Below are 19738 nucleotides of genomic sequence, written 5' to 3'. Positions count from 1 at the left end.
ATTTCATCACAGCTGATTTATTATCCCTCTCAACCCCATTCTCCTGCCTTTTCCCCACCCTCCACTTTAACCGGTAGACTATCCTTTCTTTCCTGCCCAGCTGCCCCCTCCCACCATCAAGGGGTAGGAATTGCCTGCACGTAATTGGGATGCGGGAGAAATCCCGGAGCGCTCTTCTCCTACTCTCCCTCCCACCTCATCCTGTCCCACAATCACCTATCCCTCCCTCCCCCACTACCTCATCTGCCCACTCCCTCTTTCTTTCATCCATTCCCTCCTCACTCATCCTCATCCTCCCCCTCCCGCCGCCGAGCGACGGGGCGGCGCTTCCGGGGGGGGGGGCGGAGCTACCGTGAGTTCGCGGAACCTCGCAGAGAGCGGAGTCCGCAGGCTGGAGACCGGAGACCGGGGAGGGGAGAGTGCAGAGTCCGGAGACCGGAGACTGGAGACCGGGGAGGGGAGAGGAGAGGAGAGTGCAGAGACCGGAGACCGGGGAGAGGAGAGTTCGCAGATCGGGCAGAGGAGAGTCTAGAGTCCGGAGTCCGGAGACTGGAGACCGCAGAGGAGAGAGTCTGGAGTTCGGAAGAGGGGGCCGTGGTGGGGGGAGGAGAGCCCGGTCGGTCCGGAGCCCCGGGACGGGATGCAGCCGCCCCCCAGGAAGGTGAGTGGAAGGCTGGAAGACAGGAGGAGAAGGAGGGGCCGGCGGCATGGGGAGGGGCGGAGGGAGGTAAGAAATTGGGGAGGAGGTGAGTGTCGGCTGGAGAGGAGAGGGCAAGGATGTGGGGGGAGTCTAGGGGTGTGAAGATGAGGGAAAGATAGGTAATGCAGAAGGAGGTGTGTGATGGGTAGGGGTATCGAGGGGGTAGGGGTGGTTGAGGGGAGAGGGGGAAGGACTGAGGGTGGGGAGTGTGGTGCCGTTGAGGATGGTATTATCTCCTTCTGTCCCAAGTCAGGTGGAGAGGAGGGAGGTGGGGTGGTGAGGAGGAAGCAGGTAGGGAGTGGGGAGACTTACCACAGCACTCTATTACACCCCCCCCCCCGTCCCGGAGCAGGTAGGGTGAGTGTGAGGGGGAAGGGGGTTGAGAGTGGGGAGACTGTAGCCACAGCCCTGTATTACCCCCTCTCTGTCCCGGGACAGGTGCGCGGGAGTCCAGATGTGAAGTTCAGCTTCTCGGAGCAGTTGTGCAGAGCCCAGAGCCGACAACAGCTGGAACTGGAGCTGCTGGAAGACCTCAGGTGGGAATGCGGGGGGGGGGGAGAGGGTGGGAGATGCACTGTAAGGAGAGGGGTCAGAGTGGGAGGGAGATTTGGACAGAGCCCTGCTCTGGTCAGGCAGGTCACTTATGCTTGGTTAGTGTCAAGTCAGAAGTTGCAGAAATTTTTCAGCGGGTCTGGCAGCGGCCTGCGGTGACGGGAGTGTCAGTCAACAGGCATGGAGATGGGAGCATCGGGCAGGGGCTGTGGTGATGGGAGCATCTCTGTGATCTGAGGGATTAACCATGATCGTTTTCCTACGGACACTGCCTGGACGACTAACGTTCACAGACCTTTCTGCTTTTGCATAAGATGGATGGATAACTCAGCAGTGCTAACTTGTGTCTACTGAAGGGTCTCGGCCTGAAACGTTGACTGTTTGTTCTTCTACTGCAATGCTGCCTGAACCTCCAACATTCTGAGTGTGTTGCTTTGGATTTGCAGCATCTGCAGAATCGCGTGTTTCTGGTAACTTGGGCTGTTTGCAGTTTGCGGAGAGTCAGTCACCGTGTCACAGAATGATGGACTGGCTACCACACACACCGTGACACTACACCGAGGACTTACCCTTCCATGTCTTTTGTCCGACACTTCTCACACTTTCTCTGTCGTCTCCCGTCATGTCTGCTTCTCAGGAGACAAACCCGAACTCTCTCTAGCAGCAATCCCTCATCCATATTTCAGGAAACCTTCCCAGCCTGAACTGGGACCTTCCTACCAATCAGCCCATCGGGTCTGCTCCGCCATTCCATCGCGGCTGATTTATTATTCCTCTCAACCCCATTCGCCTGCCTTTTCCCCAGAACCTTTGATGCCCTGACTAGCCAAGAACCTATCAACCTCCAGTTTTAAATACACCCAATGACTTGACCTCCACAGCCATCCATGGCAATGAATTCCACAGATTCACCACACACTGGTAGAAGAAGCTCCTTCTCATCTCTGTTCTAAAGGGACATCCCTCTATTCTGAGGCTGTGCCCTCTGGTCCTCGACTCCCTCTCTCTAGGAAACATGCTCTCCACAGCCACTCTATCCAGGCCTTTCAATATTGAAAGGTTTCAGTGAGGTTCCCCCCACCCACCATTCTTCTAAACTCCAGTGAGGACAAGACCAGCCCCATCAAACACTCCTCATATGTTAACTCTTTCATGTCCTTCCTGAGCAACTGAGAAGATGCTGCCTGACCTGAGTTCCTTTTGCATCTGTGGAGGGGAATGGACAGTCGATGCTTCAGGTGCAGATGAAGGGTCTCAATCTGAAAAGTTGACTGTCCGTCTCCCCACATGCGCGTTGCTCCAGCTCCCAGTGTTCTAAGGTCTCTTGTGTGTCTGATGTTTGATTTTATTTTACTTGGAGATACAGCACGGAACAGGCCGTTCGGGCCAACACACACCCCAGCAACCCACCTGTTAAACCCTTGCCTCGCCTCATCATGAGACAACTTACAATGACCAATTACCCTAGGGACCGGCATGTCTTTGGAGCAGTGGAGGAATTGTCTTGAACTGCGGTAGTGTTGTGCTTCCATGCTATCCTAAAGTGAGTTTGAGAGTCCAGGGCCAGTGCCAGGAGATAGCAGGAACTGTGTGTGGAGACCTGTCTGAGTATGTGTGTGGGTGTGTGTATGTGTGCGTGGAGACCTGTTTTGTGTGTGTGGGGGTGGGGAGACCTGGGTCTGTGTGTGTGTGGATGTATGTGTGTCTGTGTGTTTGGATGTGGGTAAAGGGCTTGTTTCACTGTTGTCATCGAATCAGGTTTAATATCACTGGCATATGTTGTGATACTTGCTGTTTTAAGCCCTCAGTACGTTGCAGTTCCCAGTGCAAAAAGGGAACAAAAATATTGAGGTAGTGTTGATCGGTTCACAGTCCATTTAGAAACCTGGTGGTGGAGGGGAAGAATCTGTTCCTGAAACGCTGTCTTCAGGCTCTTGCACCTCCTCCCTGATGGTAGCAATGAGATGAGGGCACGTCCTGGGTGGTGGGGGTTCTTAATGCTGGATGCTGCCTTTTTGAGGCATCGCCTTACGAGGATGTCCTCGATGCTGGGGAGGCCGGTGTCCATGATGGAGCTGGCTGAGTTTACAGGTTTCTGCAGCTTTTTTCCGATCCTGTGCCGTGGCCCCTCCGTACCAGACAGTGATGCAGCCAGTTAGAATGCTCTCCACTGTACATCTGTAGAAATTTACAAGACTCGTTTGTGTTGTCCCTGGCAGCCAATCAGAATAAGCCCCCTTTATTCCGACTCTTTACCTTCTGCCAACCAGCCAATCTTCTATCCGTGACGGTATCTGTCCTGTAATACCGCGGCTGTTAGCTTGTTAAGCAGCTTCACGTGTGGCACCTTGTCAGAGGCCTGAAAATCCAAATAAACAACATCTACTGACTCTTGATGAAGGGTCTCAGCCTGAAACATCAACTGTGTATTCATTTCCAAAGACGCTGCCTGACCTGCTGAGTTCCTCCAGCATTTTGTGTGTGTGTTGCCCGTTGTGTTCTGTGTTGTTCAGCCGAGCATTGTGGGCTCGCTGTGTTGGCGCTGGTGTGTCTGATGACACGTGCGGGCTGTCCCCAGCACACTCTCGGGTCGTGGAGGTTCTAACCTAAAGGACACTGTTTTTTCAATGTGCATTGATAAATCTCAATCTGAAAGGTCAACTTGCTCCCTTCCAGCGAGATACAAACAGATACTTGTTGTCACATTGGAGAGAAGCTGGCATTTACTGGTGAAGAGGGAGCCTGCTTTATGAGAGGGGTGGTGTGGTGGTGAGTGGTCAGTGTCAGGTTTTGCAGGGCTGGCAATCTGAAGACCAGTCTTCAATTCCCACCGCTATTTGTATGTTCCAGTGGGTTTCCTCCGGTTTCTTCCCACATTCCAGACATGCTGCTTAGGGTTAGTGGGCTGTGGGCACGTTACTTGAACATGCAGGAATATGGTCTGTGGTCGACATATTTCACTGTGTGTTTCAATGTACATAAATCTAATCTCTGATCTGTAGGTAAGTGGCTACAGGGCTGTAACAGTTATTGCAGAGAGTTGAAGGAAAGTTACCTCTGCTGAATCTTTGGCAAATTCACAGTATCTGTTGTTGTGTGCGTCTCAGATTGGGGAATATAGAATGGTACATGGGTTGGGGACGGCTCTGACCTCGGGGGTGGTGGGGGTGGTATTGGCAATCAGGAGAACCGCACGAATATCTGGAGATCTCTGGGTTCTCAGCAGGTTTGTTAGTCCATCACCAGGACTGATCAAAGTCCAGAGAAAAGTATATTTAGTTGAGTAGTTAGCAGTTTTGTTTGCTACCAGCAAAACAACACCGTGTCTTGCCAACTCCATCTTGGGGGCTGGAGGGGGGGGAGCAGCCTTGGGCTCTGGACCAGCTGCAGCACTGAACTGTCTGTGTGACTGTGACCTGCAGCCATTGTCACTCACCTCAGCACTGAACTGTCTCTGTGACTGTGACCTGCAGCCATTGTCACTCACCTCAGCACTGAACTGTCTCCGTGACTGTGGACCCACTCTGGGGAATCTGTGATTCACGTTCTCTCTGTTCTTTGTTTACTTTTTATTGTTCCTGAGATTTGTTCTTTTCTTTCACATTGGGTATTTGGTAGTCTGTTTTCCGTGGGATTTCTCATGAATTCTACTGTGTTTCTCTGTTTTGTGGCTACCTGCAAGAAGACGACTCTGAAGGTTGTATCCGGTATACATATCCTGATAATGTATTTTGAACTTTGATAGTTTGGGCTTTAATTGCAAGATGTGGGGATCGGGCAGAGGGTTGGGGGCTGCCGTAGTTTTATACAGCTCAAGCACAGGCCCTTCAGCCCAACTCATCCCTGCTGACCAATGTGCCTACCTGAGCTCGTCCCACTCACCTGTGTTTGACCCTCTAAGCAAGGGTTCCCACCCTGGGGCCCGCAGATCCCTCGGTTAGTGGTATTGGTCCACGGCATAAAAATGTTTGGGAACCCCTGCTCGAACCTTTCCTCCCCAGGTGCAGGTCCAGACATCTTTCTCTCTCACCTACAACTCAGCAGGTCAGGCCGCATCTAGAGAGGGAAATGAACAGTTGATATTTCAAGCCAAGACCCTTCACCAGGAGATGAAGAGTGTGTTCAATGGAACTGTTTATTCATTTTCATAGACACTGCCTGAGCTGCAGAGTTACTCCAGCATCTTGTGTGTGTTGTTCTGCGTTTCCAGCATCTGCAGGATCTCTTGTGTTCCTTCTTCACCTTAAACCTGTGCCCTGTAGTTTTCGGCTCCCTAGGCTGGGACAAAGATGTTGGTGGACAGATCAGCCATGACTCAGTGAAAGAGTGGAGGCAGGCCGGGTAGAATGTACACAGCAGGGCTCCAAGGAGGCCAGAACAGTGGGATCTCGGAGCACGAGTACACAGTTCCCCGAGGGTGGAGTCTCAGACGGACAGGGTGGTGAAGAAGGCTTTCGGCACACTCGCTGAAGGAAGGGTGCCACGGTAGTGTAGTGATTAGGGTGATGCTATTTCAGCTCGGGCTTTCCAGAGTTCAGAGTTCAATTGCACTGCTGTCTGCGAGGACTTTGTACCTCCTCCCAGTGGGCATTGGGGGTTTCGTCCAGGAGCTCCTGTTTCCTCCCTCGGTCCAAAGACGGACCGGTGTTAGAGGGTTAATTGGTCACTGTAAATTGTCCTGCAATCAGGCTAGGGTTAAATCAGTGAGGTGCTGGGCGGTGCAGCTCGTTGTGTCTCTAGATCAAAACAAAATAAAAGTTGGGAGGTTCTGGAATGGTTGTGCGGGATGTGGAGATGACTAGGAAATAAATATCCAAGGGTATCAGGTAATACGGAAAGATAGGCAGGAAGGCAAAAGAGGTGGGGTGGCACTCTTAATTAGGGATGAGATCAGGGCGATTGTGAGAGACGATATTAGATCTACGGAGCAGAGTGTTGAGTCCATCTGGGTAGAGATTAAGAATAGTAAAGGGAAAAAATCACTGGTGGGAGTTGTCTATCGGCCACCTAATAAAAACATTGCAGTGGCAGAGGCGATTAACCAAGAAATAACTGAGGCTTGTTAGAACGGAATGGCAGTTGTCATGGGGGATTTTAACTTCCACATAGATTGGGTGAATCAGGTTGGTCAAGGAAGCCTTGAGGAGGACTTCATAGAATACATCTGTGCTGGCTTTCTTAGCAGCATGTTAGTGAACCTACAAGGGAAACTACTATCTTAGATCTAGTCCTGTGCAATGAGATGGGTAAGATTAACGATCTTGTAGTCAGGGATCTTCTTGGAAAGAGTGATCATAGTATGATTGAATTTCGCATACAGGTGGAGGATGAAATAGTTAGATCTAAAACTAGTGTATTATGCTTGAACAGGGGAGACTACAACAGGATGAGGGAGGAGATGGCTAATGTGGATTGGGAGCACAGGCTATTTGGTAGGACAGTTGAGGAACAGTGGAATACTTTCAAAGAGATTTTTCACAGTGCTCAACAAAAGTATATTCCAGTCAAAAGTAAGGACAGTAAGTGTGGGGAGAGCCAGCCTTGGATAACCAAGGAAATAAAAGATAGTATCAAATTCAAAGCTCATGTGTACAAAGTTGCAAAGAGTAGTGGGAGACTGGAGGATTGGGAAAACTTTAAAAAGCAACAATTAGACAAGAAATAAGGAAAGGGAAGATAGAGTATGAAAGTAAATTAGCACAAAATATAAAAACAGATAGCAAAAGTTTTTATAAATATATAAAGTGGAAGAGGGTGGCTAAAGTCAACGTAGGTCCCTTGGAAGACGAGAAGGGGAAATCGATATTGGCTGATAAGGAAATGGCTGAGGCATTGAACGATTATTTTGTGTCGGTCTTCACGGTGAAAGACATGTCTAATATGCCAAAAGAGGATGTTATGGATGAAATGGAAGGTGAGGACCTCGATTAAAATCACTGTCACTAAAGAGATAGTGATGAGCAAACTAGAGGGCCTGAAGGTAGATAAGTCCCCTGGTCCTGATGGGATGCATCCCAGGGTGCTGAGGGAATCGGCAGAGGTTATAGTAGACGCGTTGGTAATCATTTACCAAAACTCTCTAGACTCTGGGCAGGTCCCGGCGGATTGGAAGACAGCAAATGTCACGCCACTTTTTAAAAAAAAAAGATGTAGGGATAAGACGGGCAACTATAAGCCAGTTAGCTTAACATCTGTAGTCGGGAAAATTACCTTAGATTATGAGGACACGCAGTCCTCTTTTATTGTCATTTAGTAATGCATACATTAAGAAATGATACAATATTCCTCCGGTGTGATATCACAGAAACACAGGACAGACCAAGACTGAAAAACTAACAAAAGACACATAATTATAACATATAGTTACAACAGTGCAAGCAATACCATAACTTGATGAAGAACAGGCCATGGCCACAGTAAAAAAAGTTTGAAGTGTCTCGAAAGTCCCACATCTCACGCAGACGGGAGAAGGAAGACAACTCTCCCTGCCATGCCCGACCACAGTCCGATTCTGAGTCGTCCGAAAACTTCAAGCTCCAACCAGCCCTCCGACACCGAGTACCAAGCACCATCTCTGCCGAACGCTTCGACCTCAGCCTCGGTCGCCAGCAGCAGGCAAAGCCGCGGATTTTAGGGCCTTCCCTCCGGAGATTCTCGATCGCACAGTACCAGCGGCAGCGAACCAGGCATTTCAGAAATTTCTCCAGATGTTCCTCTGCTTCTCACGTCTGTCTCCATCAAATCAGAATTGTGCACGGCTACTACTTACAAATACGATATCATTTCACCGGAGAGCTGTGCGTGCTGCGTTGCGCCGCCATCTTCTCATCCTGCCAAATGCTTGAAGCTGTCATTAAGGAAGAAATAGTGGAACATTTAGAAAGAAGTGGTTCCATTAGACAGACGCAGCACGGATTCAGAAAGGGCAGGTCCTGTTTGACAAACTTACTGGAGTTCTTTGAGGACATAATGAGTGCAGTGGATAGAGGGGAACAGGTGGATGTCATATACTTGGATTTCCAGAAGGCGTTCGATAAGGTGCTTATAAATAAGATATGGATGCATGGAGTTGGAGGAAGTGTATTGGCATGGATAGTGGATTGGTTAACCAATAGAAGGCAGAGAGTTGGTATAAATGGGTGTTTCTCCGGTTGGCAGTCAGTGGTGAGTGGGGTGTCGCAGGGGTCGGTGCTGGGCCCGCAACTGTTTACCATTTACATTGATTTGGAAGAGGGGACTGAGTGTAATGTAGCAAAATTTGCTGATGACACTAAACTGAGTGGAAAAGCAAATTGTACAGAGGATGTGGAGAGTCTGCAGAGGGATATAGATAGGTTAAGTGAGTGGGTCAAGGTCTGGCAGGTGGAATACAATGTTGGCAAATGCGAGATCATCCACCTTGGAAGGAATAATAGAAGAGCAGATCATTACTTAAATGGTGAAAGATTGCAGCTTGCTGTTGTGCAGAGGGACTTGGGAGTGCTTGTGCATGAATCGCAAAAAGTTGGCTTGAAGGTACAGCGGTTATTAAGGCAAATGGAATGTTGGCCTTCATTGCCAGAGGGATTGAATTCAAGAGCAGGGAGGTCATGCTGCAACTATACAGGGTACTGATGAGACCGCACCTGGAGTACTGTGTGCAGTTCTGGTCCCCTTACTTGAGGAAGGATATACTGGCTTTGGAGGCAGTGCAGAGGAGGTTCACCAGGTTGATTCCAGAGATGAAGGGGTTAACCTATGAGGAGAGATTGAATCGCCTGTGACTATACTCTCTGAAATTCAGAAGAATGAGAGGACATCTTATAGAAACATACAAAATTTTGAAAGGGATAGATAAGATAGAAGTAGGAAAGTGGTTTCCATTGGTAGGTGAGACTAGAACTAGGGGACATTGCCTCAAGATTCAGGGGAGAAGATTTAGGACAGAGATGAGAAGAAACTGCTTTTCCCAGAGAGTGGTGAATCTGTGGAATTCTTTGCCCAGGGAAGCAGTTGAGGCTTCTTCACTAAATATATTTAAGATACAGTTCGATAGGTTTTTACATAATAGGGGAATTGAGGGTTATGGGGAAAAGGCAGGTAGATGGAGCTGAGTTTACGGACAGACCTGTCATGATTTTATTGAATGGTGGGGCAGGCTCAATGGGCCGAATGGCCCACTCCTGCTCCTATTTCTTATGTTCTTATAGTCACACCCATTAGATCAACTGCCTCAAATTCGGTCTGTGGTCGGCGACAAGAGGGTGTGACTGTGAGTGAGGCAGGTAGTGGGATCCAAGAGACAGTGCTGGAGGAGCCTCAGCCCTTGAGCTTGTCCAACAGGTCTGAGATTCTTGCTCCCTGTGTGGATCAGAGTGGGGGCTGTAGGAAGGATGAGCAACCTAACTGTGGCACTGTGGTTCAGGGGGGAGAGAAGGGAAATGTAGTAGTGATTGGGGATAGTATAGTCAGGTGAATAGACAGAGTTCTCTGTCGCGGGACAGAGCGTCTCAAAGGCTGTGTTGCCTGCCTGTGCCTGGGTTTGGAACATCTTCTCTGACCTGCAGAGGAATTTGCGTTGGGAGGGGAAAGATCCAATTGTTTTAGTCCATGGGGTGCCAATGACATAGGTAGAACAAGGAAAGAGGTTCTGCTGAGGGATGTTGAGCAGATAGGGACTAAATAAAAAAGCAGAACGAAAAAGGTGGTAATCTCTGGACTATCTGAGCCACGTGCAAATTGGCAATAAAGAAAAAGCAAGAGATAAAAAAGAGAAATGTAAGAATGGAGTGAGAAAAGTCAAGTGTAAAAGAGAAAAAGATTACAAGATTTTAAAAGCACAATGAGCGTAAGGGCATTTTATCTGAATGCACATAGTATTCGAAACAAGCTCAGTGATCATGTGGCACAAATCAGGACAAAGGGGTACGATTTAGTGGCCATTACAGAGACGTGGTAACAGGGTGGAGACGATTGGGAATTTAATATCCAAGGATATCAGGTAATACGGAAGGATAAGCAGGAAGGTAAGGGAAGTGTGGTAGCGCTCTTAATTAAAGATAAGATCAGGGTGATAGTGAGAGATGATAAAGATCCAAGAAACAGAGTGTTAAATCTATATGGGTAGAGATTAGAAATAGTAATGGGAAAAAAATCACTATTGGCCACCAAACTATAACATTACAGTGGCACAGGCAATAAACACAGAAATATCTGAGGCGTGTAAGAATGGAACAGCTGTTGTCATGGAGGCATTTAACTTGCACATAGATTGAGTGAATCAAGATGGTCGAGGCAGTCTTGACGAGGGCTTCAGAGAATGCATCCGTGATGGCTTTCTTGAACAGCAAGTTACTGAACATGTGATTGGTAAGTTGTTGGAAAAGATCCTGAGAGGCAGGATTTATGAACATTTGGAGAGGTATAATATGATTAGGAATAGTCATCATGGCTTTGTCAAAGGCAGGTCATGCCTTACGAGCCTGATTGAATTTTTTGAGGATGTGTCTAAACACGTTGATGAAGGTAGAGCAGTAGATGCAGTGTATATGGATTTCAGCAAGGCATTTGATAAGGTATCCCATGCAAGGTTTATTGAGAGAAAAAGGAGGCATGGGATCCAAGGGGACATTGCTTTGTGGATCCAGAACTGGCTTGCCCACAGAAGGCAAAGAGTGGTTGTAGACGGGTCATATTCTGCATGGAGGTCGGTGACCAGTGGAGTGCCTCAGGGATCCGTTCTGGGACCCTTACTCTGTGATTTTTATAAATGGCTGGATGAGGAAGTGGAGGGATGGGTTAGTAAATTTGCTGATGACACAAAAAGGTTGGGGGTTGTGGATAGTGTGGAGGGCTGTCAAAGGTTACAATGGGACATTGATAGGATGCAAAACTGGGCTGAGAAGTGACAGATGGAATTCAACCCAGATAAATGTGAGGTGATTCATTTTGATAGGTCAAATATGATGGCAGAATATAGTATTAATTGTAAGACTCACAGAAACGTAGAAACATAGAAAACCTACAGCACAATACTGTCCTTCGGCCCATAATGCTGTGCTGAACATATACTTACTTTAGAAATTACCCAGGGTTACCCATAGCCCTCTATTTCTCTAAGCTCCATGTACCTATCCAGGAGTCTCATAAAAGACCTATTGTTGCCAGCAGCCCATTCCACGCACTCACCACTCTCTGTGTAAAAAAACTTACCTCTGACGTCTCCTCCGTACCTACTTCCAAGAACCTTAAAATCATGCCCTCTTGTGTTAGCCATTTCAGCCCTGGGAAGAAGCCTCTGACTATCTACACTGTCACGTGACTGGCAACAATGAATATAGAATCGAGTCAGGTTTTATAAAAACAAACAAACATTTATTAAACTCTGCTCAAAAATAGCGAAATGTATTTAAACGACTAACTTAACTGGAAGTTAACTGCTATATGGCAACTCTGAAACAGTTCTTCAAAGGGTAAATGTGAAAACAGTTCGTAAAGTGGTAAATTCGAACACAGTTCTTAGAATAGTAAGTTCGAAAGTCCAAGAGATTTATACAGTCAATTAGGAGAGACTTTCCTGAAGTAAGGAATTCCTCGAAGACGTCACGTTACTACTGATCCCAGCTGGAACCTGTCTTGTCCGCAGGATTCACAACAACGAAAATAAAATGGTTTAAAGGAACTGACCTTTTCCTCTGGAGAATAGACACTGCACTATCCTTCCTACTTTAACAGGGGATAATTCAGTTGCAGGTCACTTTTTCTTGAACAAAGATTCAATAAAGGTTGATCCTCTACAAAACCACCAAACGATATCAGCTTTACTCGACTCCACGAATTCCTGTACTTTGGTAAGGTCTTCACTCTCCAATACTACTTACAATAGAAAGCAGAACTCCACTTTAAAACAAAACTGCGTCATAAGCCGAATACGCAGCAAAACGGAGTAACCAACACAGAACTAAACTGAAAACTAATTGCGTCACATCGGGGTCTCATTTATATACCTGTTGAGAACAGGTCATCATGTGACTTCACTGGCGGGAAAATTACATCATGTGACCTCTGCAAGACCATTACATCATGCTCATAAGACATTCAATTACATCATGGTCATAAGACAGTCACAAGACATCCATGAGGTATGTAACATCATGACCAATGCCTCTCATCATTTTATACACCTCTATCAGGTCACCTCTGATCCTCCACACTGCCAAGAATCTTACCATTAATATTATATTCTGCTTGGCAGTGTGGAGGATCAGAGGGATTTTGGGGTACGAGTTCATAGGACACTCAAAGCTGCTGCGCAGTTTGATTGTGTGGTTAAGAAGGCATATGGTGTATTGGCCTTCATCAACCATGGGATTGAGTTCAAGAGCCGAGGGGTAATGTTACAGCTATATAGGACCCTGGTCAAACCCCACTTGGAGTACTGTGCTCAGTTCTGGTCACCTCACTACAGGAAGGATGTGGAAACTATAGAAAGGGTGCAGAGGAGATTTACAAGTATGTTGCCTGGATTGGGGAGCCTTATGAGAATAGGTTGAGTGAACCCGGTCTTAGTTGGACCCCACTTGGAGTACTGTGTTCAGTTCTGGTCACCTCACTACAGGAAGGATGTGGAAACTATAGAGAGAGTGCAGAGGAGATTCAGAGATTTCAATGGTTTCAAAGGTACATTTAATGTCCGAGAAATGTATACAATATACATCCTGAAATTCTTCTTTTTCACAACCATCCACGAAAACAGAGGAGTGCCCCAAAGAATGAAGTGTTAAGCGTTAGAACCCCAAAGCTGCCCCCCAGCTTCCCTCCCTCCCTCGTGTAAGCAGCAACAAAGTAATGATCTCCCCTCCCCCACCAGCAAAAAAACATCGACACCCCCCACAAGCAGTCAAGCGTGCAGCAAAGCATCACTAAAGATACAGACTTGCAGACTTACTGTACCCCAAATACTACTCATTCACCCGGTAATTTGACATACCACAGGTTTCACAGCGAGAGGGGAGACATAACAAACAACTCGCTGATTTGTGATTTTAAAAGTCTATTGCATTGCTTTTCCTGAGCTCTGTGCCCAAAGAAATCGGGTCTTTGGGCACACAACCTGCAGCCAGCTTGCTGCTTCCGATCTTCTGTGTACACCCACAACACACTATATTCCTGTGGAGCCCCCGACCTCGAGTCCGCCAGCTTCCAGAGCCACGAAATCCCAAAACTCTGAAGGCGCGCTAGTCTTCTAGGCCGCATCCTTGGTATATCGAATAGTGGCCAGTCATCAGATCCCAAGAGCAGGTCCCATTCCCACAAAGAACTGATGTCAATGTGTAATTCCATGTTAAGGTTTTTCAACGAGATAGAGATATTAAAGATAGAAATAGAATCGTTTCTGAAGATGCAAGCAAAGGGGTCGCTGTTAGGCGCCATCATCTCCTAAGCTCCAGATTTACAAGGATGTTGCCTGGATTGGGGAGCATGCCTTATGAGAATAGGTCGAGTGAACTTGGCTTTTTCTCCTTGGAACAACCAAGGATGACAGGTGATCTGATAGACGTGTATAAGATGATGAGAGGCATTGATCGTGTGGATAATCAAAGGCTTTTTCCCAGGGCTGTATTGGCTAACACGAGGTGGCATTGTTTTAAGGTTCTTGGAAATAGGTACCAAGGGGATGTCAGGGGTAAGTTTCTCACACAGAGAGTAGTGAGTGCGTGGAATGCACTGCCAGTGGCGGTGGTGGAAGCAAATACAATAGGGTCTTTTAAGAGCCTCTTAGATAAGTACATGGAGCTTAGAAAAAATAGAGGGCTAAGCACTAGGGAAATTCCAAGCAGCTACTAGAGCAGGTTACGTGATTGGCACAACATTGTAGGCCAAAAGGCCTCTAATGTGCTGTAGGTTTTCTATGTTCTATGTTCTAAGCAGCCTCATCAAACGCCTTCTGAAAATCCAAGTAAGTGACATTCACTGCCTCTCCTTTGTCCATCCTGCTTGTTACTTTCGCGAAGAACTCTAACAGATTTGTCAGGCAAGATTTCCTTTCACAGATACCATGCTGACTTTGACTTATTTTATCATTAGTCTCCAAGTACCCCGAAACCTTGTCCTTCATAACAGACTCCAACACTTTTCCAACCACTGAGGTTAAGCTAATTGGCCTATAATTTCCTTTCTTTTGCCTTCCTCCCCTCTTAATGACTTGAGTGACATGAGGGAAGCTTTGTTTTTAAGTGATATTGAGGCCCTGATAAAGAGAAAAGATGAAGTACATTCCAGGTATAGGCAGGTAGGAACAAATAAGGTGCTTATGGAGTATAAAAAATGCAAGGGAACACTTAAGAAAGAAATCAGGAGGGCGAAAAGAAGGCATGAGGTTGCTTGAACAGACAAGGTGAAGGAGAATCCTTAGGTATTCCACAGCTACTTTAAGAGTAAAAGGATTGCAAGAGCCAAAATTAGTCCTCTGAAAGATTAGAATGGTAATCCATGTGTGGAGCCAAAAGCGATGGAGGAGATCTTAAATGAACTTTTTGCATTTGCATTTCCTTAGGAGATGTGGAATCAACTTCATGGACCCTGTACAGATTACAGAGATGGAGGTGCTTTCTGTAGGCATTTGAAAGCTTCCCAACCCTCTAACTTCCCACTAATCTTTGCTCTATTATATGCTCTCGTTGGTTTTTATGTTAGATTTGACTTCTCTCATTAGCCAGAGTTGTGTCATCTTGCCTTCAGAATACTTCTTCCTCTTTGGGATGGATATACCCTGTGCCTTCTGAATTGCTTCCAGAAATTCCAGCCGTTGTTGCTCTGCCATCATCCCTGCCAGTGTTCTTTTCCAATCAGTTCTGACCGACTTCTCTCTGACTTTAGCTTCTCTTTCTCAAATTTCAGGGTGAATTTGATTATATTATGACCTCTTTCCCCAAAGGTTCTTTTACCTTAAGTTCTCTAATCAACTCCAGAGTAGGGAAGTCATGCTGCAACTATACAGGGTACTGGTGAGGCCGCACCTGGAGTACTGTGTGCAGTTCTGGTCTCCATACTTGAGGAAGGATATACTGGCTTTGGAGGCAGTGCAGAGGAGGTTCACCAGGTTGATTCCAGAGATGAAGGGGTTAACCTATGAGGAGAGATTGAATCGCCTGTGACTATACTCTCTGAAATTCAGAAGAATGAGAGGACATCTTATAGAAACATACAAAATTTTGAAAGGGATAGATAAGATAGAAGTAGGAAAGTGGTTTCCATTGGTAGGTGAGACTAGAACTAGGGGACATTGCCTCAAGATTCAGGGGAGAAGATTTAGGACGGAGATGAGAAGAAACTGCTTTTCCCAGAGAGTGGTGAATCTGTGGAATTCTCTGCCCAGGGAAGCAGTTGAGGCTTCTTCACTAAATATATTTAAGATACAGTTCGATAGGTTTTTACACAGTAGGGGAATTGAGGGTTACGGGGAAAAGGCAGGTAGATGGAGCTGAGTTTACGGACAGATCAGCCATGATCTTATTGAATGGTGGAACAGGCTCGATAGGCCGGATGGCCGACTCCTGCTCCTATTTCTTATGTACTTTATCTACCTCTACCTCCTCCCCTGCAGAGCATTCCACACACCCACCACTCTCTGTGTGGAAAACTTACCTCTGACATCCTGCTAAACACGAGGAATTTTGCAGATGCTGGAATTTCAAGTAACACATATCAAATTTGCTGGTGAACGCAGCAGGCCAGGCAGCATCTCTAGGAAGAGGTACAGTCAATGTTTCGGGCTGAGACGTCCTGACGAAGGGTCTCGGCCCGAAACGTCAACTGTATCTCTTCTTAGAGATGCTGCCTGGCCTGCTGCGTTCACCAGCAAATTTGATCTGACAACTTCCTGATACCTTCCTCCAGTCACCTTCAAATTATGCCCATCGTATCAGCCATTTCCACCCTGGGGAAAGCCTTTGACTGTCCACTCGATCTGTGCCTCTTATCATCTTGTACACCTCTGTCAAGTCAGCTGTCATCCTCCGTTCTGGTCCCTCTTTCTATTCGCTACCTCTCATCCTCCCCTGTCTGTGCCAAGGGTTGGAGCTGAGGTCACCCTCTGCCACAGAGTGACCCCCATATTGGTTCCTGTACACCTGCTGTGAGATTGTTTTTCCATGGACGGGCTGATGTTTCACACCGACCTCACTGCTGTGTTTTCTTTCAGGTCGTTCAGTAAACAGAGAGCAGCCATTGAGAAGGAATACGGTCAGGTATGCTCCCATGGCTCTGGGTCGGGCTGCCGCACAGCCTGCAGAAGAATTAATTATGGTCTTATAGTCTAATTCTGGGAATCGTCATCTCATAGACTCGCCCTGTACCCCACCCCTGCCCCGTTCCCCACCCCTGCCCCGTTCACCAGCCCGTTCCCCACCCCTGCCCCGTTCACCAGCCCTTTTCCCCACCCCTGACTCGTTCCCCACCCCTGACTCGTTCCCCACTCCCGACTCATTCCCCACCCCTGCCCCGTTCCCCACCCCTGCCCCGTTCCCCACCCCTGCCCCGTTCACCAGCCCGTTCCCCACCCCTGCCCCGTTCCCCACCCCCGACTCGTTCACCAGCCCTTTTCTCCACCCCTGACTCGTTCACCAACCCGTTCCCCACCCCGCCCCGTTCACCAGCCCGTTCCCCAACCTCGCCCCATTCCCCACCCCCGACTCATTCACCAGCCCTTTCCCCACCCCTGCCTCAACCTGTTCCCCACCCCCTCCTTGTTCCCGGCTCTCAGGGTGTTGACCAGCCTATTACCTGCACCTCCATGTTCTCTGCCTCAGCCCACTTCCTGTCTCAGCTCAGCTTCAGATTTATTTATCACGGTGAAATGCGTCGTTTGCGTTTACAACCAATACAGCCTTGGAGGGGCGGCCACGCATTCTGGCGCTAACAAAGCATGCCCGCAATGCTCAGCAGAACAGCGGAAACAACAACAACACAACACGCACCAAATGCTGGAGGAACTCGGCATGTCAGCAGCATCGATGGAAATTAATAAACAGTCGACATTTTGTGCCGAGACCTTCATTGGGGCTGGAAACATCGAGTGTTTGTTCATTCCCAGAGATGCTGCCTGACCGGCTAAGTTCCTCCAGCACTTTGTCTTGCTTTGCATTTTCAGCGTCTGCAGAGTCGTTTGTGTTGACGAAGAGCGAAACAAGCCCCTGTCATCCCTCCATCCCTCCAGTACACCTACCCACCTCTCACCCACCCTCCACCCTCCCTCCCCAGCACACTTACCCTCCCTCCCTCCAACCTTCCCACCCTCCCACCCTCCAGCACACCTACACACCTCTCACCCACCCTCCATCCCTCCCTCCCCAGCACACTTACCCTCCCTCCCTCCAACCTTCCCACCCTCCCACCCTCCAGCACACCTACACACCTCTCACCCACCCTCCATCCCTCCCTCCCCAGCACACTTACCCTCCCTCCCTCCAACCTTCCCACCCTCCAGCACACCTACACACCTCTCACCCACCCTCCAACCCTCCCACTCACCCACCCTCCAACCCTCCAACCTTCTCTCCCTCCAGCACACTCACCCACCTCTCACCCACCCTCCATCCCTCCCTCCCCAGCACACTCGCCCCTCCCTCCAACCCTCCAACCTTCCCTCCCTCCAGCACACCTATCTACCTCTCACCCACCCTCCATCCCTCCCTCCCCAGCACACTAACCCTCCCTCCCTCCAAACCTCCAACCTTCCCACCCTCCTGCATACTCACCCACCTTCCCTCCAACCCTCCAGCACACCCACCCACCCACATACACAGTCCTCCATTCCCCACCCTATTGTCCTGGAAAACCTAATTCCCACACTGCTTCCTGATTTCTTTGAGGAAATAAGTCAGAATAGACAAAAGAGAGTCAATATACAATAGACAATAGGTACAGGAGTAGGCCATTCGGCCCTTCGAGCCAGCACCGCCATTCACTGTGATCATGGCTGATCATCCACAATCCGTTTCCAGTTCCTGCCTTCTCCCCATAACCTTTCACTCCGCTATCTTTAAGAGCTCTATCCATCTCTTTCTTGAAAGCATCCAGAGACTTGGCCTCCACCGCCTTCTGGGGCAGAGCATTCCACATATCCACCACTCTCTGGGTGAAAAAGTTTTTCCTCAACTCCGTTCTAAATGGCCTACCCCTAATTCTTAAACTGTGGCCTCTGGTTCTGGACTCACCCATCAGCGGGATCATGCTTCCTTCCTCCAGCATGTCCAATCCCTTAATAATCTTATATGTTTCAATCAGATCCCCTCTCATCCTTCTAAATTCCAGTGTATACAAGCCCAGTCACTCCAATCGTTCAACATATGACAGTCCCGCCATCCCGGGAATTAACCTTGTGAACCTATGCTGCACTCCCTCAATAGCAAGAATGTCCTTCCTCAAATTTGGAGACCAAAACTGCACACAGTACTCCAGGTGGGGTCTCGCCAGGGCCCTGTACAGCTGCAGAAGGACCTCTTTGCTCTTATACTCAATTGCCCTTGTTAGGAAGGCCAGCACGCCATTAGCTTTCTTAGTCGGTAGATGTTGTTTACTGGGATTTTCAGAAGGCCTTTGACCAGGTACCACAGGTGAGGCTGTTTAAGAGTTGAGAGCTCATGGTATTTCAAGACGGGTACCAGCATAGGGAGAGCATTGGCTGATTGGTGGGGGACAAAGGCTCGGAATAAAGGCACTGGCTGTCAGTGACGTGTCCTACCGAGGTCGATATTGGGGCCACTTCTTTTCATGTTATATGTCAATTATACTGCTGACGGAAATGATGGCTTTGTGGCACAGTTTGTGGACAGAATGGAGGTAGGTGGAGAGGCAGGTCGTGTTGAAGCAGGGAGACTGTGGAAGGACTTGGATTAGGAGAATACAGATGGAATGCAGTGTATGGTCATGACATTTAGTAGAAGGAATAAAGGCTTAATTCTGCTCCTATGTCTTATAGTCTGCCAAGCGCTTGGCTCTAAGTTCTTCCCATCTCCAGTATTGTCCAGTGATGGAGTGTTGGAACTCTCCCCAATCTTCTTTTAACTTCTGGCCATCTGCCAGGCTTCTCGATGGCTGTGTTGGACTTACTGTTAGCTGTGGAATGGGTAGGGCCTGCCTCTAATCACGGGCTCAGTACAGGTAGGAAGTGTCCCTGCCGGGAGGCAGCTATCATTGTAACCCACACAAAATGCTGGAGGAGCTCAGCAGGTCAGGCAGCGTCGATGGAGATGAATAAACAGTCGATGTTTCGGGCTGAGACCCTTCCTCAGGACTGGAAAGGAAGGCGGAAAGGGACCGAATAAGGAAGTCGGGGGGAGGGGAAGGAGGACAAGTTGGAAGGTGAGAGGTGAGGCTAGGTGTGTAGAGGAACGGGACGAAGTAAGAAGCTGGGAGATGATAGGTGGAAGAGGTAAAGAGCTGAAGAAGAAGGAATCTGATAGGAAAGGAGAGTGGACCATGGGAGAAAGGGAAGGAGGAGGGGCA

General features: G+C 48.3%; 1 protein-coding gene across 2 annotated transcripts in view; it reads left to right on the top strand.

Annotated features, from left to right (window-relative positions):
• Positions 1 to 509: 509 nt before the first annotated feature.
• Positions 510 to 19738, top strand: part of LOC134349166 (F-BAR and double SH3 domains protein 1-like) — a 78144-nt gene continuing 58915 nt past the window's right edge. For both annotated transcript variants that reach the window (XM_063053092.1, XM_063053090.1), the window contains exons 1-3: positions 510 to 661; positions 1139 to 1236; positions 16434 to 16479. In XM_063053092.1, the coding sequence (XP_062909162.1) occupies positions 641 to 661; positions 1139 to 1236; positions 16434 to 16479 (165 nt within the window). In that variant the 5' untranslated portion in view covers positions 510 to 640. The remainder of the gene's footprint in view (positions 662 to 1138; positions 1237 to 16433; positions 16480 to 19738) is intronic.

The sequence above is a fragment of the Mobula hypostoma genome, chromosome 7, assembly GCF_963921235.1.
Source record: "Mobula hypostoma chromosome 7, sMobHyp1.1, whole genome shotgun sequence".
NCBI lineage: Eukaryota > Metazoa > Chordata > Chondrichthyes > Myliobatiformes > Myliobatidae > Mobula > Mobula hypostoma.
This window is presented reverse-complemented; position numbering and strand designations above follow the sequence as displayed.